The 25,557-nt window shown below is 36.9% G+C and overlaps 1 protein-coding gene and 1 pseudogene across 2 annotated transcripts in view; both read right to left on the reverse strand.

Moving 5' to 3' along the window:
• SPINK5 (serine peptidase inhibitor Kazal type 5) overlaps positions 1-17,800 on the reverse strand; it is a 75,410-nt gene extending 57,610 nt beyond the window's left edge. The window contains exons 1-4 of one of the 2 annotated variants that reach the window (XM_040453359.1): positions 17,668-17,800; positions 16,166-16,191; positions 12,171-12,298; positions 10,212-10,284 (exon numbers count right to left, since the gene is read on the reverse strand). In XM_040453359.1, the coding sequence (XP_040309293.1) occupies positions 10,212-10,284; positions 12,171-12,298; positions 16,166-16,191; positions 17,668-17,722 (282 nt within the window). In that variant the 5' untranslated portion in view covers positions 17,723-17,800. The remainder of the gene's footprint in view (positions 1-10,211; positions 10,285-12,170; positions 12,299-16,165; positions 16,192-17,667) is intronic. The other variant, XM_040453368.1, reaches the window with a different exon arrangement.
• Positions 17,801-20,978: 3,178 nt separating this feature from the next.
• LOC121041540 (transcription elongation factor A protein-like 3) lies at positions 20,979-21,657 on the reverse strand (annotated as a pseudogene).
• Between the last annotated feature and the right edge of the window lie 3,900 nt (positions 21,658-25,557).

Here is a 25,557-nt window from a genome sequence, read left to right on the forward strand (position 1 = left end):
TGAGATTATGACCTGAGTCGAAATCAAGAGTCAGACACTAAACCCACTGAGCCACCCAGGTGCCCCCAGTGTAGCTGCACTCTCGAGTACTCTTACCAGAAATCTGCAAGTGTTCCAGTTTCTCCACAATCTTAAAAACATTTTGGGGTTTTTTTTTGTCTTTATGATTATAGCCATTGTAGTGGGTGTGTAATGGCACCTCATTGTGGTTTTAATGTGCATTTCCCTACATAATAGCAATGTAAAACATCTTTTTAAGTGTGCACTAGCCATTAAGATGTTTTTAGTGTAACAGCTCTTTTTTATTTATTTATTTATTTTTTTCGACGTTTTATTTATTTTTGGGGCAGAGAGAGACAGAGCATGAACGGGGGAGGGGCAGAGAGAGAGGGAGACACAGAATCGGAAACAGGCTCCAGGCTCTGAGCCATCAGCCCAGAGCCTGACGCGGGGCTCGAACTCACGGACCACGAGATCGTGACCTGGCTGAAGTCGGACGCTTAACCGACTGCACCACCCAGGCGCCCCAGTGTAACAGCTCTTTTTAATTGAATTGTCTTCTTATATCTGAGCTGTAAGCGGTCCTTATATATTGCAGATAGAAGTCTTTTACCCAATATATGAATATATGAAAATCAGAAATTTTCTCCCAGTCCATAGTTGCTTTTCTGTTGTTTCAAGGATTTCATTTGAAGCCCAAATGTTTGTATAGGCATACTTTGGAGACATGGCAGGTTTGGTTCCAGACCACCACCATAAAGCAAATACTGCAATAAGGCAAGTCAAATGAATTTTTTGATTTCCCAGTACCTGCAAAAGTTATGCTTACACTATGCTAGTGTTTTAAGTGTGCAATAGCATTATGTCTAAAAAACACCATGTACATACCTTAATTAAAAGATAGGTTTTTTTTGGCTAAAAAATGCTAATCATCGTCTCAATTTTCAGTGAGTCTTCATCTTTTTGCTAGTTGAGAGTCTTGTCTCCGTATCAATGGCTGCTGATAATCAAGGTGGTGGTTGCTGAAAGCTGGTGTGGCTGTTGCAATTTCTTAAAATAAGACAACGAGGAAGTGTGCCATATTGATGAGCTCTTCCTGTCATGAATGATTTCTCTGTGGCATGCAATGCCATTTGGACTTCTTTCAAAACTGAAGGCAGTCCTCTCAAACCCTGCCACTGCTTTATCAACTAAATTTATGGAATATTCTAAGTCCTTTGTTGTCATTTCAACAATCCTCACAGCGTCTTCACCAGGAGTAGATTCCAGCTCAGATTACTTTCTTTGCTCATCCATGAGAAGTGACTCCTCATCCGTTCAAGTTTCATCACAAGATTGTAGAAATTTAGTCAGATCTCAGCCTCCACTTTTAATTCTAGTTCTCTTGCTCTTTCCACCCCATCTATAGTTGCTTCCTCTGCTGAAGTCTTAAACCCTTGAAAGTCGTCCATGGAGGTTCTCAACTCCTGTTAATATTGATACTGTATTTTGACCTCTTTCCATGAATCATGAATGTTCATGAATGTCAATTTCTACCAAAGAAAAAGCCTGCTACAGGATTTTGGTAGGGAAGATGTTGAATTTATAGATTACTTTTGGGAGAATTGTCATCTTGATAATAATTTCTCGATTGTTCATCATTAGTATACAGAAATAAAATTGAATTTGCATTATTTATTTGCATGCTGAAATCTTGCTAAACTCATTTATTAGTTCTAGTTTATTTTCTTTTTGGATTTTCTATATATAGTATCATGTTCCTACAATGAAAAAATTGGTTTTTTTTCCCAAGCAGAATGTCTTTAATTAACTAAAACATTTTGCTTATTAAATTGGCTATACCCTCCAGTTCAATGTTGAATAGAAGTGGTGTGTTGAATAAGAGCGGTAAGAACAACCATCTTTGCTTTCTTCTCAATCTCTTTGGCCTCTAATCATTAAGTATGATTTTAGTTATAGGTTTATCATAGATGTCCTTTATCAGCTGAGAAACTTTTGTCTATTGGTAGGTGTGTGTGTGTGTGTGTGTGTGTGTGTGTGTGTGTGTGTGTATGTGTGTGTGTGTGAAAGAGAGTGTGTTTATCTTGAATGAGTGTGGACTTTTGTTAAATGCCTTTCTGCATCTATTAAAATAATCGTGTAGTTTTGCCTTTATCAATGTGGTGTAATAGATTTTCTGTTGTTAAACCAATCTTGCATTCCTAGAGTAATTCCTACTTGGTCATGGTTTTATCTTTTTTATGTCGTGGATTCTGTTTGCTAATATTTTGTTAAACATTTTTCCATGTACGTTTATAAGTAATATTTGCCAGTAGTTTTTCTGTAGTTGTGTTATCTTCCTTTGTTTTTTAAAAACTTTTTAATAATGTTTATTATTTATTTTTGATAGACTAGAGGAGCGGCAGAGAGAGAGGAAGACACAGACTCTGAAGCAGGATCCAGGATCTGAGCTGTCAGCACAGAATCTGATGCAGGGCTCGAACCCTACAAACTGAGATATGACCTGAGCTCAAGTTGGATGCTTAACCAACTGAGCCACCCACATGCTCCACTTCCTTTGGATTTTGTATCAAAATAATACTATCAGGTGTTACTTCTTCTACTTCCTGAATGAGTCTATAAAATATTGATACTGTTTCTTCTTTCATTATTTGCTGGGGATCACCACTAAAGTCTGAACTTTTCTTTGATTTAATCATGGATTCAATTTTTTTTGCTTGCTATACATGTATTTTGATGTTCTAATTTTGGGGTCAGTTTTTAATAATTCATTTATTTCTAGGATTTCTTCCATTTCATGTCAGTTGTCTACTTTTTTATGGCACAAATTTATTCATAATACTCTACTATAATCCTTATAATTTCTCCAGGGCATATATTGATATCCCAAATTGCATTCCTGATTTTGGTAAGTATTGTCCTCTCTCTCTCTCTCTCTCTCTCTCTCCCTAGGTCAATTTATTTAAAGATTTGTCTCAAGGAACCAATATTTGGTTTATTAACTTTTCCTATTGTTTTAATAAAGTTTTGTATTTTATAGATTTCTGCTCTAGTCTTTATCATATCCTTCCTTCTGCTTGGTTGAGATTTAGCTTGCTCTTCTTTTTCTAAGCTTCTTAATGCGGAAGTTAAGATGATTAACTTGTGAACTTTCTTCTCTGATTTATGCATTTAGAGCTCTATAGAATGCTTTACCTAAATGCCTAAGTTTCGAATTGCTATGTTTTTAAAAATTTTATTCAATTCAAATTGTGTTCTAATATCTGTCAGGAGTGTTTCTTTTACCCATCAATTTTTTTAAAAATTTGCTTAACATGCAAATATTTGGGAATTTCCAGAATTTGTTTCTCTTGCTGGTTTTGTATTCAATTCTATTTTTCAGAAAACATACTTTGTATGATTTTAATTCTTTTAAATTTATTGAGATACGGGCTCCCAGGTGGCTCAGTTGGTAGAACACCCAACTCTTGATCTCTGCTCAGGTCATGATCCCAGGGTTGTGGGATCAGCCCTGCATTGGGCTCTGGGCTGAGCATGAAGCTTGCTTAAGATTCTCTCTCTCTCTCCCTCTCCTCCTTCTCCCGCACTTACACTCTCTCTCACTCTCTCTCAAAAAAATAATAGATTTGTTGAGATAGATATCTTATAGAATGTTCCATTGTTTCTTAAAAAGAATGTACCTTCTGCAATCATTGGGGAAATACTCCCTATATTTCAGTTAGTTCATAGTGTTGTTCAAGTATTCTATATCTTTGATGGTATTTTCTCTAGTTGGCTCTTTCAACTTTTAAAAGTAGAGTATTAAAATTTCTGACTATTATTGTTGAATTGTCTCTTTCTTTACTTATAGCACATTTAGTTTCACACATTTTGAGCTTCTGTGAGTAAGAGCAGTTATAATTGTTATATCTCCTGATGTATTAATACTTTTAAAATTATAAAATGTCCTGGGGTACCTAGGTGGCTCAGTTGGTTGAGTGTCTGACTTCAGCTCAGGTCATAATCTCACAGTTCGTGAGTGTGAGCCTTGCGTCGGGCTTGCTGTTTTCAGCACAGAGCCTGCAGAACCCACTTTGGATCCTCTGTCATCCTTTTTCTCTCTGCCTGCCCATGCTCTCTCTCTCAAAAATAAAAATAAAAACATTAAAAAGATAAAATTATAAAAGGTCCCTATTTGTCTCCAATAATATTTGACTTAATGTCTATTTTGTTAGAGAGTAGCATAGCAAATCCTGCTCTTTAGTGTTATACTTGTCATGGTATCACTCTTCATTTCAGACTCCTGTGTCTGTAGATCTAAGGAGTATCTATTGGAGATAGTTATAGTAGCTTTTTTTAAATAAAACAACAATCTCTGACTTTTGATCAGAATGTTTAAATCATTTACATTTAGTATAATTATTGATATAGTTGTATTTATATTTGCTATGTTTCTGCTTGTTTTCAATATACTCTTACCCTTTTTACTTCTCTGTTCTTCCACTACTGCCTTCTTTTGGGTTAAATACTTCTAGTATGTCTTTTTAATACTTCTGTTGATTTTACATATTTATTATATATATCATTTTATTGCTGCTTATTCTAGTGATTATCATATTCACCCCAGTTTATCCCAATCTATTACAGATTAATATTTAATTCTGGTAAAATATAGACATTTTGCCCCTGTATAGCTCCATTTCCTTTATTCCCCTTTATACTATGGTTATCTTAAATATTTTATCTATACACCCAATAAAACAGTGTTATAGTTAATGCTTTATAAAATATTATATTGTTAAAAGAAACTAGGTAAAAATAAGGGAAATATATTTATAAAGTAGTTCATTTTAACCCATGTGTTTACCATTTCTGGTTCTTTTCACTTCTTTCTATAAATCCAAGTTACCATCTGGAAGTCATTTCCTTTCATCTAAAAGACTACCCTATTATTACTTGTAAAACAGGTCTGAAGGCAATAAATTTTCTCCAATTTCACTTATTTGGAAATGTCTTTATTTGACTTAATTTTTATTGGTTAATTTTGGTGAATATAGAATATGGATAAACATTTTTTTTCTTTCAGTACTTCAAGCATGTCATACCATTGTGTTCTGGCCTTCGTTATTCTAGATGAGAAGCCAGTCATTAATTGAAACCACTATATACAATGTGTCATTTTTCTTTTTCCACTTAAAATTTTTTCTCTTGATTTCAGCATTTTAATCATGATAGGCCTAGGTGTTGATCTCTTTGTATTCATACTATTTGGGACTTGTTGCAATTATTGAATGTGACGAGTAAGTTTTTAGAAATCAAACTTGATACATTTTAGGCCATTATTCCTTCATATAATTGTTCTGTTTATTTGATATTTTTTATTTTTGGTATTTCTATTGCACATGTATTGACATGCTTGCTACCTCAGGGACTCTTTGTGTCCATTTTTAACCAATATTTTTTCTACTTCCATTGTTAATTTTTATTTATCTTTCTACAAGTTTACTAATTCTTTCTTATGCAGCCTCAGAGCTTCTTTTGAGCCTCTCTACTGAGTTTTTTGTGTGAATTATGCTATCAACTCCAGAATTTCTATTTGAGGTATTAATCTTTGTCTATCTCCGTCTCTATCTCTATTTACTGAAAATGTGCATTTATTTATTCTTTGTTATTATACTTTCCTTTAATTATTTAAATAGTGTTTGAACTATTTAAACACTTTTAAAATAGCTGCTTCAAGCCTTTGTCTGCAAAACCTAACCCCCAGAGGCATTCAGATAGTTTCCATTGGCTTTTTTTCCCCCTGAGTAGGGGTCATACATTCCAGTTACTATTTTCATATTTCATAATTTTTGTTGATGGCTAGACATTTTGGATAATGATTTCACTATAAAGAATATTTTTGCTGTTGTGTTGCGTATTTGCATCTTCGGCTGGGCTAACTCTCTGATTTCTTGCTGTCCCACAATGTACAGTTGTTGATACATCTGCTAAGAAAATGTTTATAGTTTTTATTTTTTTAAGATTGGGTCTTTAGGTTTTTCTTTCCATATCTCTATAGCTTAGCAGATGGCCAATGATTAGAAACAGTTTGTGCTCAAACATCTCAAGCTAGTAAGGCTTCCATCCCCTACAGATAGGCCTGTGTATATTGAGGAGGATATTCAAAGTTCAGAATACATTTACATCTACCTCGGCATTTGCTTTCCACTTGGATTTTTTCATGTATGTTTTCTAAGTGCTTGTGCACAATATCTATGGCTGACGAAGACTTTGTGAATTGCTCAGTCTTTCTTTGCTCTCTGTTGCCTATGTATGAAGACTCAGCCAGAAATATGCTTGCCTCAACCATGTTACCACTTCAGGGCATTGTCTTTACTCTGGGTGAAGATCATGACATCTACTGAAAACACCTCTGGATATAATTGTTGCCCACTGCTCTAATTTACTTCAATAAGACAGTGCGGTTGCTGACCCTCATAGTCTGCCCAACTGGTGGACATTCTATACCAACCCAACAACAAGAGTGAGATGGGAGTTTCCTTAAGAAGAACATCACAGACTCCCATTGTTCTAAATCAAAGTTCAGCAGTTTTTCAAGCATAAATGCTTATCAGATTGACATAGGCTACTGGTCAATTTCCAGATGCTATACGGGTTGGTTTGGTCAATTTTGTCTAGATTTATAGTTGCTTTTTGGGGAAAGGATTTGCTAACATTGTTATTCAGCTATAGCCTTAAGTGCCACTTCTCAGGGTAATTTGATATTGATTTCAAAACCAGATAAGAATAATTAAAAAGAGAAAAGTATACACTCATTTTACTTAGGAAAATAGTTTCAAATTTTCTAAATAAAATACTAACTATAATTCAACAGTGTATTAAAAATATTAAAAATATATTAAGGTTAGTATGATTTACCCTAAGAAAACATGAATAGTTTAACATTAGAAATTTATCAAGAAATTTATTACATTAATAGACTGAAAGAAGAAAATTAGAAAACTATTTCAATAGTTGCAGAAAAGGCATTTGACAATGATCAAAACAGATTCAGAATATTAAGAACAGAAAGAAATTTTTCTAAACCTGCTATAGTTTATTTAAAAAACACCTACAGTAAACATACTTAGTGGAGAAACTTCAGATATATTCCTTTTAATATATGAAGAGAGGGCAATCTGATGTTCATTATCATCACTATTATTTAACTTTTGAATTCTAGATCCTGACCAATGATACAAGAAAAGAAAAAGAAATAAAGGAGTGATGAAATGCAAAAGAAAGTTATGAAACACCTACAATCTCTTATTATGCAGATAATGTGATGAACTACCAAGAAAAAATGATAAAATTAATAGATAAACTATCAGAATTAACAGAAAATGCTATAAAGCTATTCAGTGTAAGATTAACCTGTAGAAATCAAAAAGAATTTTTCTATACCAGCAATAACCGAAAGAAATACCATAAATAAAATACCAATCAAAATAGCAATAAAATTACAAATTTTGTAGGTATTAGCAAAAATCATAAAAATCTCTGTGGAGAATATAGATTTCATGAAGTACACAGAAATTATTATGAAGTAATGATAAGGTATTCTGTGCTCTTGAGTTGGTCAAGTTACTACTATAAAAAGTCAATTTTAGGGGCATCTGGGTGGCTTAGTCGGTTAAGCGTCCAACTTCTGCTCAGGTCATGATCTTGTGGTTTGTGAGTGCAAGCCCCACACCTGGCTCTGTGCTGACAGCTCAGAGCCTGGAGCCTGTTTCAGATTCTGTCTCCCTCTCTCTGCCCCTCCCCCACTCACACTCTGTCTCTCTCTTAAAAATAAATAAACATTTTAAAAAAGTCAATTTACTCAAATTTATAAATTCTTTGTATCCCTAATCACTTTGGGTTCCCAAACTCAAGTTAGATTTTTTCATAAACTGAATAAACTGTTTATTTGTAATATAGGGGGGAAATATAGGTCTATACATAGGTAAGTCAACTTTGAAAAAGATGAATTAAGAAAGGGGACCTGCCTTATTAGTTATTAAAGCAATGAACTCATCTAAACAGAATAGGTAACTCAGGAACACATACATACACACATATGAACGTAATATCCTACACAGTTGGCAACCTAAATCATAAATAAATGAATCAATCAATTAAAAAATAAAGTCTCTACACAGACCAAATACATTAAAGATTATGAGGAATTAGACGAGGGTGGTAGAAATGAAAATGGTAAAAAGGAGTCATATTTGGGATATACTTTGGAGGCAACACCAATGACAGTTGTAGATGGACTGGATATTAGAGTTGGAAAGTGAAAAAATGACATACTAGTGAAGTAGAAATTGATGATGCAAGAGAGAAAGGATTTCTGTAGGAGGAAAATTCTTGAACTGGAAGAGCACCTTATTCTGAAAGTATCAGGGTTGATTTTTGATGGGAGGAATCTAAGCACAAAAAGTGGGTAGATTTTTCTCTCTTATAGTAGAGAGAAGGTAACAACAAAAACAGTAAATTACATGAACTGATTCAAACACAAATAAGTAAAAATCTAAACAAATTATCTGAAAGGCCCAGAGACAAATACGAACTACCTTAATTTACAAGTACTTTCCTAGGTGGGAAAAAAGTAACCATAAGAACTTAAGAGGTAAAAATTATAACTCAGGCATAAAATGATAACAGAAAGGTATAATGTCTTCAAATTCCAAAATTTTATTTCTTAAAAATCCTACTTGATTAAAATTCAGCAAATACATGCCTACATGTGAAAACATATGACTAGCAATATTTAGAAATAGTTTTGTTAAAATTGGTATGTTTGTATAATTCATTTTTTGGTTTGTATTTGCTTGTATTTTATATTTTAAAACATCACTGATTAGTTTCTCATGAAGGAGAAAGATGGGGAAGAGAATGTGGAGGAGAATAGATCTTACTGAAGGAGCCTCTCTCTCAATGTGACCAGTAAGGGCAGAATTGGAACTTACCAGTAAACCTTTCTGATCTCCACAGACTTTACAGAGCACAGAAGCAGCTCGCTTTTGCTCAGATAAAGGATTTTCAGGGATTGGCCAATTGAGTGGTGACTGTGTTATTGTTTTGGAAGTGAGATTAGTTGAGTTCAAGCAAAGAATTTGGTTGACTAGATTTACTGTGGAGGCTAAGATTCTCAGACAGACCTGAGTAACATTGACAGGGAAAATTTTAGCTCAGTTAGCCCAGGGATGTTACAGCAATTTGGGTGTGCCTCCCCTGACTGATCATTTTAATTATGTGTCAGGGACAGGAGTGGAGGAGAAAGAAGATGTTGGAAAAGAAGCTACAGAGGAGATCTATAGTGATATGAGTTGTCAGGATTCCTAGTGGTAACCCCAGCTTTGTCAATAACTTACTGTGACACGGTGCACCCTAGAAATTTCCCTTAATCTGGGTCTAGAATTCTTATTTTTTTGTAGAAATACAAAAATTGTGTATACATAAAAAAATAAAAAGTGAAATCATTGTGTGGTGGCTAGCAGCTGTATGGTTTCATTTTGTTTTATTTTTTATCAAAAAAAAATTTTTTTTTTTACCACAGAGCAGTTTTCTCAAACAAATATTAGCCTGTATTCCAATCTCCAAAATAGATACAAACAAGCAACTCTAGTTGAGTTAGGGAAACTACAGGTATCAGAAAGGACATGAGTAGGAAATAAAAGAAGGAAAGAAAAAACAAAGAAAAGGAATCAGATGCCTGCTAACACATGTTAAACCTTGTACTTGGCTTTTTAAACTTAGTTTCTCATTTGGTCCACATTCCATTTCACAGATGAAAAGACTGAGACGCAGAGACACATAAATTGTCCAAGTGACATAGACAATAAATAAGAGTTCTGAGATTTGAACTTAGTTCTAATAGTTCCATGAAGGCTCTTGGTGAAGCTGAGACAGGACAGGAGGAATGAGAAATGGCTATGGAAGGCAGACATCACACTCACTTACTCCACCTCTTAGCGTCTGTCAGTGCCCAAAATGTTTTCTGAGAGTTAGGTCATGGGTTGGGCATAGGGACAAGCTGTACCAGATAGTTAGCCCACCCCTGGACTAAGCCATGTTCCCTCCCTTCCTAAGTAGTTGGCTTCACAACAGGTATGACCTAGTAATTAGGAAATAAACAAATAGTTTTAAATAGTCAAACATAATCTTGAAAGTAAATATGACAAGTTGACTTCAAATAATCTCACCGTTTCTGGGGCAGTGGCCTGAGTGGCTCTTGTTAAATGCCTAGCCCTCCTCTGGGATTTTGCTTGTTTTTCCCTGGAAGAGAGCAAGGAAGAGCATAGCTTGCTTAGATAGGTTTTCCCAATTTGGGGGATAATAGCATACATGTCAAACTTAATTTTGACTCTTACCCTGAGCTCAATCAGGTATATCAGAAGTGAGGTACATGCAGAAATGAGCCAAGGTACCATAAATGTCTCCTCAGTACTGAAAAATATCTCAGATATGGTTCCACAGGAGGCAAGAATCTTTACCTTTAACTGCATAATGACTACTCCCCCACCCCTTTCAGTGCTTTCAACATCTAGGTGGTCACCAACTCTAAAAGCCATCTCTGCCACTGTTGGAATAGTCTCTTTGAAAGACCCTGGTCACACTGAACCAAAATCTGTTTGTTTCTGGTTCTACACTCTAAGGTCCCACAGAGAAAATTCAGAAATTTGAGTATAGCTTTTATGCCTTGCACAGTTTCCTTTCCAGATTAAGAAACCGAGTTTATTCCGACATAATTTAAGTGATAAAAATAATAATTGAGTGAATGACTTCAAAGAGATAAACTGCCTTTATGTCTCAAGGCATTCTACTTTTGTTTTAAATTATTTTTCAGTAAATGTACTAGGTTCATAGTTTCAGTCTCCTATCAAGACAATCCTATGTAACAAGGAAGAAGCTTTGTAGTAACTAATACAACTGCTAGTTTACATTCAGGTTTCAAGAGAATAATTTGCCATAGGCCTCCCCCCACCCCCACCTAAATCTTGATCTTTTTCCTTCATCTTCCCACAGTTTCTTCACTAGCAGCAGCATGTGTGATCATGGCTTCATTATCCCAATATTATTGACTATGTCAAATTAAATCCCCTGAGATTTAATTAGCATTTAAAAGCTAATTATAACATAATTATCTTAAATGGATCAGCTTAGTGTTGGCTTAGTATCAGTGTTGAAGTTTTGATGGTGGTCAGAAATTAAAGATGACCTCCCTATTCAAAAACAAAATAGAACACTTTGATTTGAGGATTTTGTATTGATAACAAGCCTTCTTCCACCTTTGGGTGTCATCAAAGAGAAGAAAGTCAAGTTAAGAAGCATTACATAGATGCTGGTAAACTTTCAGGATACTCACCCTTTCTGAGCTGCCGGGATGTAGAAAATAAAATTAATTCTTTAGACCTTCTCATCCTAGTGTAATCCTAGGTGTCTACAGACACTGGCAGCTCACAGGGTCAGGGTGCAAGATGTGTCCTGCTTAAAGCCTTCTACTGTTTGGCTGCCATAAGGAGAGCTTGGCATCATTCCCAGGGCGGGGGTGGGGTGGGGGTGGTGGTGGCTTTTCTCAGTCCTGAGGGTACCACAGAGTCAGGGCTTAACACAACTAAGAATTCTTTTTTCCCAGAGTCAGGAAACTCAAATTGGAACTATATCCTCAAAAGACTATTAAGTGCTACATAAGGTATTAACCCTCTACCCTCTGGAATGTTTTAGAATACCATTTGAGCGATTTAAAAATCTTTCCAGGAGGCACCTGGGCAGCTGAGTCAGTTAAGGGTCCAACTCTTGATTTCAGCTCAGGTAATGATCTCGAGGTTACTGAGATCAAGCTCCACGCAGGGCTCTGTGCTAACAGTATGGAGCCTGATTGGGAATCTCTCTCCCTCTTTCTCTGCCCCTCTTCCACTCCCTAGCGTGCTCTCTCTCTCTCTCTCTCAATAAATAAATAAATAAATAAATAAATAAATAAATAAAAGTTAAAAAAAAAATCTTTCCAGGTAGGAGGTACTTATCCAACTTCTGCTAAGCATTTTTATTTAACCATTTAGATTTAGAAAAGTACATTTGATGGGATATAAAAAGAATACATTTACTATTTCAGAGAATAGCTGGTAACTCAAACACTCAAAAGAACGAGAACTTTTACTCACAGTATCATTTTGCATGTGGCACACCTGCTGATGAATGCTATTCCATCCGGGCTTTGAAAAAGTTTTTTATCTTGGGAACAAAATAATTTTCCATTTTTCATCAATGCCCGATATTCATTGCATGTTTCCTAAGGAAAAGATTTAAAGAACTGTGTTTACTGAAGCTCATAAAACCAAGGCTTTACCTTCTAAGAACTTCCTTGAGCAATATTATTTAATGACCACTACCTGCTTTCTATCGAAGCCAATCACTCAATTGACACAAATAACATGAATTCAAATAATGACTGGATTGTCCCTTGGGGATTGAAAATCCACTTAATAAGCATTCATCTAAAACAATGAGTAAAATGGAAAGACCTGACCTCATATTCCAGGGCTGTCATTCCCAAGCCCAATAGCCTTCTCAAATTAAGTTCTCAATGGCTAACTTACCCTATCTGTAAAAACAGGATATAATTTCATACGTTTCATATGTCTTGTGAACATTAAATATTATAAGTATGTGAAACATTCAAAGGTGCTTGATAAATAGTAAATAATCAATAATCACATTCCTCTCCCCTTTTCCTCCTCCTTTATTATTATTGTTGCTATTATTATTATTATTGGAATATGATGCATATAAGATACCCAGCACACGGTAGGTCGATAATAACTGCTGTCAAAAGGAACATGAAAAGACTACTGAAAAGGTTAATTCAATATATTTCATGGAAGGCTTTCTGTATGTCACTATTTTCTAGGAACTTAAAATCAATGGTGCATTTGCACTATCTCATACAGTACTAATTTAATATGTCTTACTTGCTATCAGTTTAGAAAATCCACTAGGTATTTAGAGCAAGCCTTTAGAATGTAAGTTCTGTGGGGTTTTTATTTTGTTTTGATTTTGCCAAAAAAATTACTGCCTCAACATGTTTACATAAGAAAAAAAATTAAACGATGCTTTTGTGTCCAACTCTGACAAATACAACCTCTTCAAAAGAAGTGATCATAGAATTCTGTCCAGCCTCCTATATCTTTATAATAATCACTCAATCAGTTAACAAAAAGTCATTACAATATTAATATACTTTGCTAAGTGCCATGTATGTAGCTAGGTGCATGGATAGAGCAATGAGGCAGGAGCATCCTTGCCTGAATTGTGCTTACCATCTAATGGATACTAATGGATAATGATGTACTTCACCTAGCTTCTTTAACATGGGAGGCAGTTGGTAGCACTAGCAGAATAATTAATGGAGAAGAGGAATAAATAAATAATATCAGAGACAAGCCCTGGGAAATTTTGCTAATGGTGACCTACTAAAATACCTCAGAAAATGATTACCACCACCCAGTGATGTTATCTGAGTAGCACAGTAATAATTTCTGGCAACTGACTGATGACTGGGCTGCTTGAGCTCTGTGTAGTCTCTGATTCTATAGTATCTTTTTTTTTTTTTAAGTTTATTTATTTATTTTGAGAGAGAGAGAGAGAGTGTGTGAATGAGCAGGGGAGGGGCAGAGGGAGAGGGAGACAGAACCCCAAGCAGGCTCTGTGAGCCTCACAAACTGAGATCATGACCTAAGCCGAAACCAAGAGTCTGACACTTAACCAACTAAGCCACCCAGGAGCCTCTGATTCTACAGTATCTTATGCCAACATGGAAAGTTACTGCTTAGCTTGCCAGACATAACTGATTCTAAAAATGCAAAATTCTAGATGCAACTTTGTCATAGAGAGAAGAGCTTGGTATTTTTTGTGATAGAAACATATCCCTTGTGAGTTAAGATAGAACTCAATGCTGTTTTTCTGAGTTGTGAAATAATCCAATGGATTCTCTTGGCAAACAGAAAAAAGGCCATAAAAATTAAAAGCAGGAGGTGGGTTTTTCCCTGGAAAAAACAGCCTTTGGCTTGTTTTCATTTTGTTTTGTTTTGCTATTGTTGTTGTTCATGTCTTCTCCACATGTCTCAAAAAAACTAAAGCCTTCCAGGGCCAAGCTCTTTCCTTTACTGGCTCTGACATAGCTCATTGTCTTCTACTGTCTCTCCTCCAACATCATAATACAATCCACCAGGAGCTGGCATCACCTCCATTCTGTGTTAGGGCACTAACAAGGTGCTTTTGACTATAGTAACCCTTCTGTGATAACAAATTTAAATGTATGGTAAAGATCCTTGCAGATGACTACAGTCATTTTCTGTGCTGTTCCGGGTCATGTTTATAACATTCAACATGCTTTTCTGGAGCTGTCAAGAACTCAAGCTACTGAATTTGGAAAATAGAAATTCCAGGACCATAAGAAACATTAAATCAATACTTCTCATTTCTGACAAAATATACAAAGATTGCTATCAGAAATATTTCCAGAGACATAATTATTTCTTTGTGTTCTTCTTGCCTATGCCAACATAAAGGGTGGCTAAATTTATTTTTAAAAGAAATAGAGTTTGTGCAAAGTCCCAGTTGCAAAATTGCCTGGATGGCTCACTCGGTTAAGCGTCCGACTTCATCTCAGGTCATGATCTCGCAGTTAGTGGGTTTGAGCCCCGCATCCAGCTCTGTGTTGACAGCTCAGAGCCTGGAGCCTGCTTCAGATTCTGTGTCTCCCTCTCTCTCTGCCCTTCCCCTGCTCATGCTCTGTCTCTCTCTCTCCTTCAAAAATAAAAACATTTAAAATTTTTTAAAAAATAGAAATATCTATCAGAAGTCACCACCCATTATCATAGAGTCTGAAAAAGCAAATCATGGCTTCATGCACAGTGATATTTATACAATACTCTTCTTTTTGCCAGTATAAAACATGCAAGTGAGCATGCTCTCTGACTCCTTCAAATCCAAGTTTTTCTACTCTACTCTACTACCCTACTTATTCCATAGAGGTTTCTGAGCCTCTTCTCAGACAGCAAACTTAGATGAAATAATAGAGACTATGGTGAAATTTTCTACCGGGGGCGCCTGGGTGGCTTAGTCAGTTAAGTGTCTCATTCTTGATTTTGGCTCAGGTCATGACGTCACGGTTGGTGAGGCAGAGCCCTGAGTCAGGCTTTGGACTTCAGATCTTTGTTATAATGCTGTCTTTTTAGAGAAAACTTCTTGACTATCCTAAGAAGAACTGATACTACCTCCATCCCCAGAAATTCCTACCTTCCATCCTACTTCATTTTTCTTGTGACACTAATCATAATTTAATGTGCTATACATTTTATTAATTGACTCATTAACTTGTCTGTTTTTCTCCACTAAGATGCAAGTTCCACAAGGGCCGGGTTCCTGTCTGTTTCCTTACTTTCCAATATCTCCAACATCTCAAACAGGGTCTGACAAATGGTAGATGCTGAGTAAATATTAACTGAATGAAATACATACACTGACATACATATACAAATATATACTAGGTACAGACAACCCCTTTATACGCAATAATCACAAGAGCACTCACTTCAGCTTTCTATGTATGTTGTTACTTTTTCAGGTGTTAAACTGAACAATACTAATTCACTGGTATATTTATGGAATTTTTAAAAGTTTATTTATTTGGAGAGAGACAGAGAGAAGACGCGGGGGGGGGGTGCGGGGTGGCGGCACGCAGAGAGACAATCGCAAGCAGGCTCTGTGCTGTGAACACAGACCTCAACCTGGGGCTCGAACTCACAAACTGTGAGATCATGACCTGAGCCGAAACCAGCAGTCAGAAGCTTACCAACTGAGCCACCCAGGTGCCCCTGTTTATGGAATTTTGAAGCACTCCTTTAGCATGGTAGATTGCCTCTTGCAGACATCCATCATCATTTGTACATTGATATGCGTGTCTGTGTGTGTGTGTGTGTGTGCGTCTGTATGATTCATGTCTTCCTTCATAAAGACTTGTTTCTGTTTTTAACAAAAGCTATTAGTACCTATCAGTATAATATGTCTGTATTATTAACGTGAAGGTGTTGGCCACAGATCATTTTTCTTTAGAGATCTTGGAATGGATTCAATGAACAGAAAAAGCAGGACTAACCTGATTTTCACCCTCACTGGCAGCATCTGGGACAAAAATATAGAAACCAAAGTTAAGGGAATGTAAACTATTCAATAAACAAACAATTCACTCCGTGCAGTGTCTTGCTTATTTTAATGGCAATATGTTATAAAACCACAAATTGTTTTTGAACACATTAAAATTTACGATGGCAAATAAAATGAAGGCACTGCACCAAGAAATCAGCACGTACACTCACAGAGGTCCAGTCACTCATAAAAGTCTAAATTACTTTGGAAAATAATACTCATATACTTTCTTACCCCCTCAAAATATCTGATTTCAAAAAGATCCTTTCACATAAAAGTATGAGAGACCTCTCTTAAAATTATAATGTAACAAATACCAAGTATATCACAGCAATTATAATTTAAAAGTATAGTGTAGCGTAAAGTTTATATCATATATACACATAAAATTAAATTTTCTGAATTCTGGCAACTCTGCCTCCTTATTACAGTTACAAGGATTAGAGATTTGACAAAAATTAAGAATAATTAAAATCCCAGGCTATTATACTCTCTCATTAACAGACTCCAGCGCCGCCCTTTTTTAATGTTTATTTTTTGAAAGAGAGTCAGAGGGCGAGCAGGGGAGGGGCAGAGAGAGAGGGAGACACAGAATCTGAAGCAGGCTCCAGGCTCTGAGCTGTCAGCACAGAGCCGGGTGCGAGGCTTGAATCCACAGACAGCAAGATCATGACCTGAGCCAAAGTAGGTTGCTTACCCAAATGAGACACCCAGGCGCCCCATCAGACTCCCTTTTGTACCTACACACTTATTTTAGGAAAGTGGCATCATTTATGTATAATAATCTCCAGACTCTTCATCTCTGAGATTTTCTTTTAAAAAATGCAAATGCTTCAGAGAAGATTGAGCCTAGGCAATTCATGTTTCCTTCAAATTCAAAAAGCAAGTGCAAAAACTTACCTTTCACTTCTTATAAAAGTCTCTTACCCTTTAGGAGATATGCTCTCAGTCCATTTAGGATTTGGTAATACAAAAATAAAATATACAAGGAGGCACTGCTACTTTAAAATAGGAATAGATGATTGAATTTGATTTTTAATTGTTTATATATAGTACTATATATATATACATGAAATATACATCTACATTTTAAATATCTACTACATACATAATTCCTATCAGTATGAATTGATGTAGTTGGTTACGGGAAGATGAAGAAGAATCTATTAGCTTTTCAGAACTAATAAAGAATTAATAGAAGGATTTCTCATTGGTAAAAATTCAGATTATGTCAAACTACTTGCCATTTCTAAAGATAACAACATAGTTATTTATTAAGCCACATATGTAATCCTTCAAAACTCTGTCTGGCAAGATATTTCAAGATTATACATACACACATACATATATACATACAAACACACATTTTAGGAGTAGGGGGAGGGAGACAAGTCCCTGCCTAGGGCTTTACCATGTGTGGCAAGAGGCTTAGATTACATGCAAATTGCTCACCTTGTATAAGGCAAAGAGCCAGGGTCAGAAGCATTGGCACTGTGGTTATCTTCATGTTGAAGATGATGTAAGTTGGTTACAAGTCTGCTCCGTGCATTGCTCACCAGCTGGTGCTCTAAGACTGAACCCGTGGAGATGCAGCCTACTTTTTATATATACTGGCAAATACTGGTGACACCCACAACAACAAGCAACATTATAAAACCAGTTGTTCAAGGTCGTGCTAGACTTAATACACCACATCAACTTAGTTTCCATCCTTTAGCATCCTGTCAAGGGAGCAGATTTGAACCAATAATGTGTATTTCTACAGTTCTAATATGTTTTCATGATACCTCCCCCAAAAAGCGATAGATTGAATCCAAGAATGTCATTAAAGTTTAATACTCCACGGTTATTAGTATCTAAGAACTGAATTCTTCACCAAGACCAGACACATTACTTTTCAGACAAACATGTTTCTAACTGGTCTCCCTTCATAAGTGGGAGGGGAGGGAAAAAGACAGATGGATTACCCTACTAGTCAGAGACGTACAGATTCCCACATCTGGAGAAAGTTGCCTGTAGCGAGAGAAGCTGTTGCTTCCATCCGCAGATGTTTTGAAGTGTCTCAATTCAGTGCCATGGACTCATGTAGAAGTTAGAATTAACAACCCACAGAGCTAACCCAGCAAGATTCTAACACTGAGTACATGGGAAAGCTGAAATTCAGAAAAGGAACACTGACTTTCCCCAGAACACACAGTTTAGAAGGAAGACTCAAGGGTGATACTTGAAGAAGACCACAAGTTCAACACTTTTTTCAACTTTTTTCATGGCTTCCATCACGCATTAGTAAAGGCAGAAACTGTGTGAAATCAAAGCTTGCACATAACTACTTTTAAAAATTCTCAACCTGAAGGACATTTTACATTCTAAGGTCTCACTGTTTGGTCTAACCAAACATCATAATCATAAACATTAGAGTCTCCAGCTTTAAGTTTCCACAACCCATCACTCCCCAAATGACTGTTTTAAAAACTTGTCTCAACCTATTTTCTCCTAAATTTAGTTTACTCCTATGTTGACTCATTATTTAGTCTCCCAAGGAGGAAAGAAAGAATAAAGTATTTAAAAATACCAATATATCAATGTAACATTTTCCTAGAGATAGTATCTTCTCCTTAGTTCCTTCTTCCATTTTACAAGTAATGCCTTTTGTCTACCTGCTTACTCTACTCCAGTAGCTCAAGAAAGCACCTGAAAAATTATGTAAAAATGGTTGAAGCCAGAGCCCAACGGTTTGATTCCAGTACTCCAAAGGGTCTCTACATTCATAGAGGGAAAGTTTTAAACTTTATGGGATCAAAGCCCTTTTAAAGGTTCTTCCAGAAAACTGATCTAAGGCTAGCCAATTTGAGAAAGATGTCAATATTCTGGATACCATCAAAGCCAGAGTATTTCCTTTTCTTTTTTTTTTTAATGAAATAACTTATTTCCTATAAAAGTATAATCATTGGTTTCAAGGTCTGTGCTTTGTTTCTTCCAATAGTTTGGTAAAATGAGTGTCTACGGAAAGCAAATTCAAACTGCATTACTGTTATAGATTAGAAAATTGATATCCATCATGGCGTAATCGAAAGAGAATGGAACAGAGAGTCAGGAAATTTGTTTCTATTCCTGTCTTTGCAACCTCACAGCGTAATGGAAATGAACTTGGCTTTGACGTATGATAGACGTGGGTCCAAATCTTGACTCATTGGTTACTAGCTATGTTGCCTTGGGCAAATCACTTATTTTCTCCCGGCCTCAGTTTCCCAATATGCACAACAGGGGTAATAAAATTGCAGTATACAATTGTTGTAAGAGTTAGAGGAAATTCTTGTGTGTGTGTGTGTGTGTGTGTGTGTGTGTGTGTGTGTGTGTGGCTTAGAATAATTTTGAGTATAGTGATAAGTCTTATAGTTAATTATAGTTGGTTTTGCATTTTTATGTTATTATAATGGTGTAGGTGTATTAGTTAATGTCAAAGATCCCAAGAAAAGTCAATATCACTTGGACATGGACCTCAACAATAGATTTAAGTTTACTCATCATGGAATAACACCCCCAACACGTTCTGAACTAAGATTAAAAAGTCAAGATATAAGTTCTCCTTTTCATTTTATTATATTCTCTCTTTCTTTTTTTTAAGTTTTATTTTAGACAGAGGAAGTGTGCACACATGCACAAGTTCCAGCAGGGGAAGGACAGAGGAAAGAGAGAGAGAACCTTAAGTAGGCTCCACACTTGGTGTGCGAGCCTGACATGGGGCTCGAATCCACAACCCTGGGGTCATGACCTGAGCTGAAATCAAGAGTTTTGCTGTTTAAAACTTGTCAAAGTCATTGCAAGATTTCAGTCACCATTGATTCCTTAGCTTTTTCTGTACAAGTGTCTTCTAAATATTGACACACCAGTACCGATTTTTTATTTTTTATTTGCTCTGTCAGATCATATGAAATGGGACCCAACAATACACTCTATTACTGGTGATAAGGAAGTTTAATGTCTTAAAGTAGAATTGGTGACTGTGTAATATGCTCCAATGAACCCCAAACCTAGCCCAAATGGATAGTATTCCCAGGAGTGGAAGTAGTGTGAAGGCAGAACAAAAGAACCAAAAATTATTGCATCTCTAAAGAATCTCTGCTATGAGGAAAGGTTGAGGAGTTGGTTTCCTTCTTACTGGAAAAGTGCTCCTCAATGACACCCAGTACGTATGAAATGATGAATAAGAAGTTTGGAATGGATAGCCTCTTCTATGAGGAGAGGGAGCCAAAAGAAGATTCAATGAGCACTCCCAATATTGGAAGGAAAACCAGTTGCCTCTTGACATCAGGGCTTTTTCTCCATTTCATTTCAGGAATGTTCTAAATCCAGAGGTGATTCATGACATACTCTGTTAGTTACTCCATGTTTCTGACAACCACAACATTTAAATTCAAATGAATGGGATTGAAGTTTTAGAAAAATGGGGTTTGGGTTATGAGAGTACCTTTGTGTGTGAGTGTGGTTCTGAAAACTGTTTTTCTTTATTGTTATTTTACAATGTACCATGAAAACCTCTTCCACGCACATGAGTGAAAATGTCCTACTGACGAAGAACACTGCAGTTGGATCAAAAGGCTGCTGGCAACAAGAGTGCCAGCTAAAGCAAGGTATCAGCTAAAGGTTAAAGCTAAAGTTTAGCTAATGCTAAAGCAAAGTATCAGCTTAAGGTTAAAGCACATAGCATGGCAAATGCCTGCCAGGGAAAGCAGAGTCAGCAATATTTTCATCAGAGAAATCAGAATTCAAGACCAAAGGCATTAGAGATATGGGATATCATGTAAGCCCACTTGGCCCCTACCTCCACCCGTGACTTTCCTGACACCCATGGTCCCCTTGGCGAGAATGGATCCCGTACATCTCTTTGCATCCAATGTAAACCACCCACTTTCTGTTTTTTCCTTAGCTCTTCCTGAGCCCTTGACATATCTCCACGTTCTCTCATCATCTCCTCACACTGCCCGACTGCCCTTTCTGTAAGTCCTCCTGATAATCCTTGGGGGAATCGTCTGTTCCCCTGTCCGTTTTTCTTTTTGCTTTCCTGGGCATGTCATCTTCAGCCAGGCGTTTTTCCGCATCCCACAGCTCGCTCTCAGGATTTGCCTGGGATTCTGGCTTGCTCTCACACTGCGGCCTTCCCTCATTCTCGGACTTGCCCGGCTTTTCTTGCTTTCCCTCATCTTCTGGTTGTCCCTCATCATCTGGCTGTCTCCCATTCTGGAACCTTCCCTCATGCCCTGGCTTCCTCCTCCACTTCCAGCTTCTCTTCCTCATCGGATTTCCCTTCATCTTCCGGCTTTAGCCTCGCTTCCAGCTTTCCTTTTTTTTCATCGTAGAGTTTTTTCCATGTTGACATTTCCCCTTTTTTCCTGCCCTGCAGGGAACCCGGACAGGTTCCTCTGTCCCTTCTAGTCTTGCAGAGTGCTGGGGACTGACTCGTGGAGGTGCGGGCCGGCAGGCCCCCGCCCGCAGCGGGAGGCGCGGCCTCGGGCTCCGGAAGCGCGCCCTCCCCCCCCCGCCCCCCGCCAGCGTTCAAGGAGCAGGTTCTGCGCAGGTGCAGGGACGCGTCAGCAAGGCAGGCAGGGAGCGTGCGTACTTTTCCTTAAATTCCAAATTCCATCTTTTTTTTTTTTCTTCACTCTTTCAATTATTCATGAAACATGTAGAACCTTTTTTCTTCTCATGAAGAAGGAACGAAGCTAGAGTACAAGAAGTATAAACTTTACAGTTCAAAACAGGTATCAAGTGGTCCAGAATCTGAATTCACATCAAGGATATTGACACACAGGAAAGAGATGAGAAAACTATAAAAGCAAACGAGATTTTGTAGACCAGTAGTGTTGCTAAACACTACTAAATTTAGGATTTATTTCCTAAATCCGAAGTTATCAGACTGTGGTTCAAATCTTCTTTTTCTATGTAGAGATATCCTTGATGATGACCATAGTTTAATAAATAACTATAGTCTCTTTTTTTTTTTTAATTTTTTTTTCAACGTTTATTTATTTTTGGGACAGAGAGAGACAGAGCATGAACGGGGGAGGGGCAGAGAGAGAGGGAGACACAGAATCGGAAACAGGCTCCAGGCTCCGAGCCATCAGCCCAGAGCCTGACGCGGGGCTCGAACTCATGGACCGCGAGATCATGACCTGGCTGAAGTCGGACGCTTAACCGACTGCGCCACCCAGGCGCCCCAATAAATAACTATAGTCTCTTAAGATAAAATCACTTTCTGCATTTTCAAAACAATCTGCCATTATTAGCTGTCTTGATTTGTTTATGCAATCACGTGAGGTAGCAAAGTACGTGTTATTCTTTTCTTACCTGCCCCAGATGGTAGCATGAATGAACCCCAGGTCAGGAACTAGCTTGGAAAGTAATCCCAGCCTTGCCTCTTGCTCACCTTATACACCCGATAAAGCTCTCCCAGAGCCTTTTAGGGAGTTCAAAGAGAATCTAGACATTATAATGCTGTAAACTAGGGACAGCGTGCTGATCATTTAGTTCTTCTCATGCCTGCTCTCACACACTCATACAATTGCACACATACACACACAAAACCATTCACCCATAATGGCTTGGGCAAAATAAATGCGTTGTGATCATGACTGTAAAGTATATACCCTAATAGATCTTAGAAGATGAAGTAATTTACTTCTTATTTTCTTATCCTTAATTTCCTTTCCTATAATTCTCATATTTTTCCCCATTAACAGGTCTGTCTGTATTCTCTTTTTTGAAAGACGCTAACTGGAAAACAGCCTTCACTCACCTTCTTATCTTGCACTGTTCCATTAACAGCTAACTTCACTCCCTCTCTGGAAATTCCCCTCTGTCCACAAAGCCTTAGAAACTATAGATAAGCATCTCATTTTATCTAAGAAGAAGATGGGATGGGCACTGTTTGATCACAGACCCTACTATTTATAGATATTGTTGCTTTTATTAGATTAGGATTAAGAAAACAGGAAAGTTTCAATACCTAATTTTTAACTGGATTAACTTTTACATACTGGGTTATATTTGTTCTAAAATACAATATCCCTACAGTTGATGCTACTAGAACCACTGCTCCATGACTCCACACTGTCCATCACCTGGAAATTCAGTACATTCTGGAGTCTCCTAGGAGTCATTCTGACTCTACAAAACAGAAGTTTGTGGAGCTATGGTCCTTGGGAAAAAATCACAGTGAATTACTTTGAACTAGCTAGTATAATGAATTTTGTTGAAAGAATATTGTGTATTTTATATGTGAAATATTTATGTGTCTATGTGTACAGTAAGCAAGAACAAAATTGCTATATTTATAAGTAAAATTTTGAAAAGATAATCTGTGTTTTTGATTTATATATCTGTATAAAATTATTTGCAAGGAAATATAAAATTTGCTAGCTTTTTTTAATTAAAATTTTTTTAATGTTTATTTATTTTTGAGGCAGAGAGAGACAGAGCATGAGCGGGGGAGGGGCGGAAAGAGAGGGAGACACAGAATCCGAGGCAGGCTCCAGGCTCTGAGATGTCAGCACAGAGCCAGATGAGGGGTGTGAACTCGTCAACCAGGAGATCATGACCTGAGCCGAAGCCAGCCGCTCAACCGCTCAACCGACTGAGCCACCCAGGCACCCCTAACTTGCTAGCATTTATTGTGTACTAACTGACAGGTATAACAGAAAACCTAAAAGGAAACTATTTTGTTCTGTTTTTACAGGTAAAGAAATTGAGGTTTGGTAAAATTCTGTAACTTTTCCAAGGTCGTACAGCCTATAAGAAGTAGTTTTTACATTGCAAGTAAAGGCAGTCAAACTCCAAAGCCCATGCTCTTAAATATCGCATGTAGAGACCATGTTACCTACACCTGTAATTAACTTATCTCAGACACTCACTGTTATGGTCTCAGTTGTGTCTCTCCAAAATTCATATATGAAGCCTTAACACCCAATACCTCAGAATATGACTGCATTTGGAGATAGGTCCTTTAAAGAGGTGATTAAGTTAAAATAAGGCCATTAGGGTTGGGCCCTGACCCAAACTGACCATTGTCCTTATAAGAGATTTGGACACGCAGGGACACACCAGTGAAGCATGCGCACAGTGACTTACACCAAGCACCTGGCTTGTAGGTGGTTAAGCTGAGAGTCGTATCTAGGTCTTAAGACTTGAAAAATTTCATTCAATCAAGTAATACATTGATTGTGTCATGTGACAATCTTTATTCATTAGACAGAAAAAAGCAATAAAGGGATGAATAGGAAGCTTGAAATCAGAGAGTTCTAGGATACAGGACCAAATGATTTAAAAAGTTAAAAATGTGAGTCCAAAGTGAGGTGCTATGGTATTCCAGCAGATTGCATAGTACTCCCACATGGATACAACAAATATTGACTAAATGCCTACGTTTGCCTGGCACTGTGTGAGAGGCTAGTGTTAGATTTGTGAATAAAAAGTCATTACCTCTATAAGAGGTTATGGTCTAGTAGAAGTGGTGGAAAACAATCATACAAATCATTGTTCAGTCAAATCTGTGAAAGTGTTTTTTAAAAAAATGTCCATGGAGTAAAGCTAGTATATTAGCACAGGTATTTAGCCTCTGAAGGGGGATTCCCTGATGAAATCAGGCTCAATTTAAAAAAATGATCTGGGATTATAGGTATTTAAAATCACCTACCTGAAAAATTCACACAATCAGAATGCATCATTCCTTAAATAATTATGAGAGCCTAAGTTTTGCTCTGGTAATTTCTTTTATCTGATATTTTCAGTTTTTACTGTATCACTAGTTAGTTATCTAATAGCTAGGCAGGAGTTGAAATTAAAATTGAATGTGAAAGTGATTTTAAATCTAGTGGGTTTTTGGTTTATTTTGAGTGATATCTCCCAGGTGATTATTAATGCGTTTCAAATCCTCACTAAAAAACTAATCTAGTTAAGAAAATATTTGTCCTTAAAAGTAATTTTAATATTTCTGAGTGAGGAGCTGTAAGTGGTGGACATTTATTTGCCAACCACAAGGACACTCTTGGAAAATGCAATAACTAGCTTTAGTCTATAGTATAAGATAGCAGTTATTTTTTCTCTCACTCTTAGAATATACTACTTATGCTTCTGGGAGAAGTGTTTTGTTTTGTTTTTAATTTTTTTTTAATGTTTATCTTTGAAAGAGTAAGAGACAGCATGAGCAGGGGAATGGGAGAGAGAGGGAGACACAGAACCCAAAGCAGAGGAGGGACAGAGAGAGGGCGACACAGAAGCAGAAGCAGGCTCCAGGCTCTGAGCTTCAGCACGGAGCCCAATGCGGGGCTCAAACCCACGAACCATGAG

The sequence above is a fragment of the Herpailurus yagouaroundi genome, unplaced genomic scaffold (genome assembly GCF_014898765.1).
Source record: "Herpailurus yagouaroundi ecotype Mexico unplaced genomic scaffold, PumYag 29, whole genome shotgun sequence".
NCBI classification, from domain to species: domain Eukaryota; kingdom Metazoa; phylum Chordata; class Mammalia; order Carnivora; family Felidae; genus Herpailurus; species Herpailurus yagouaroundi.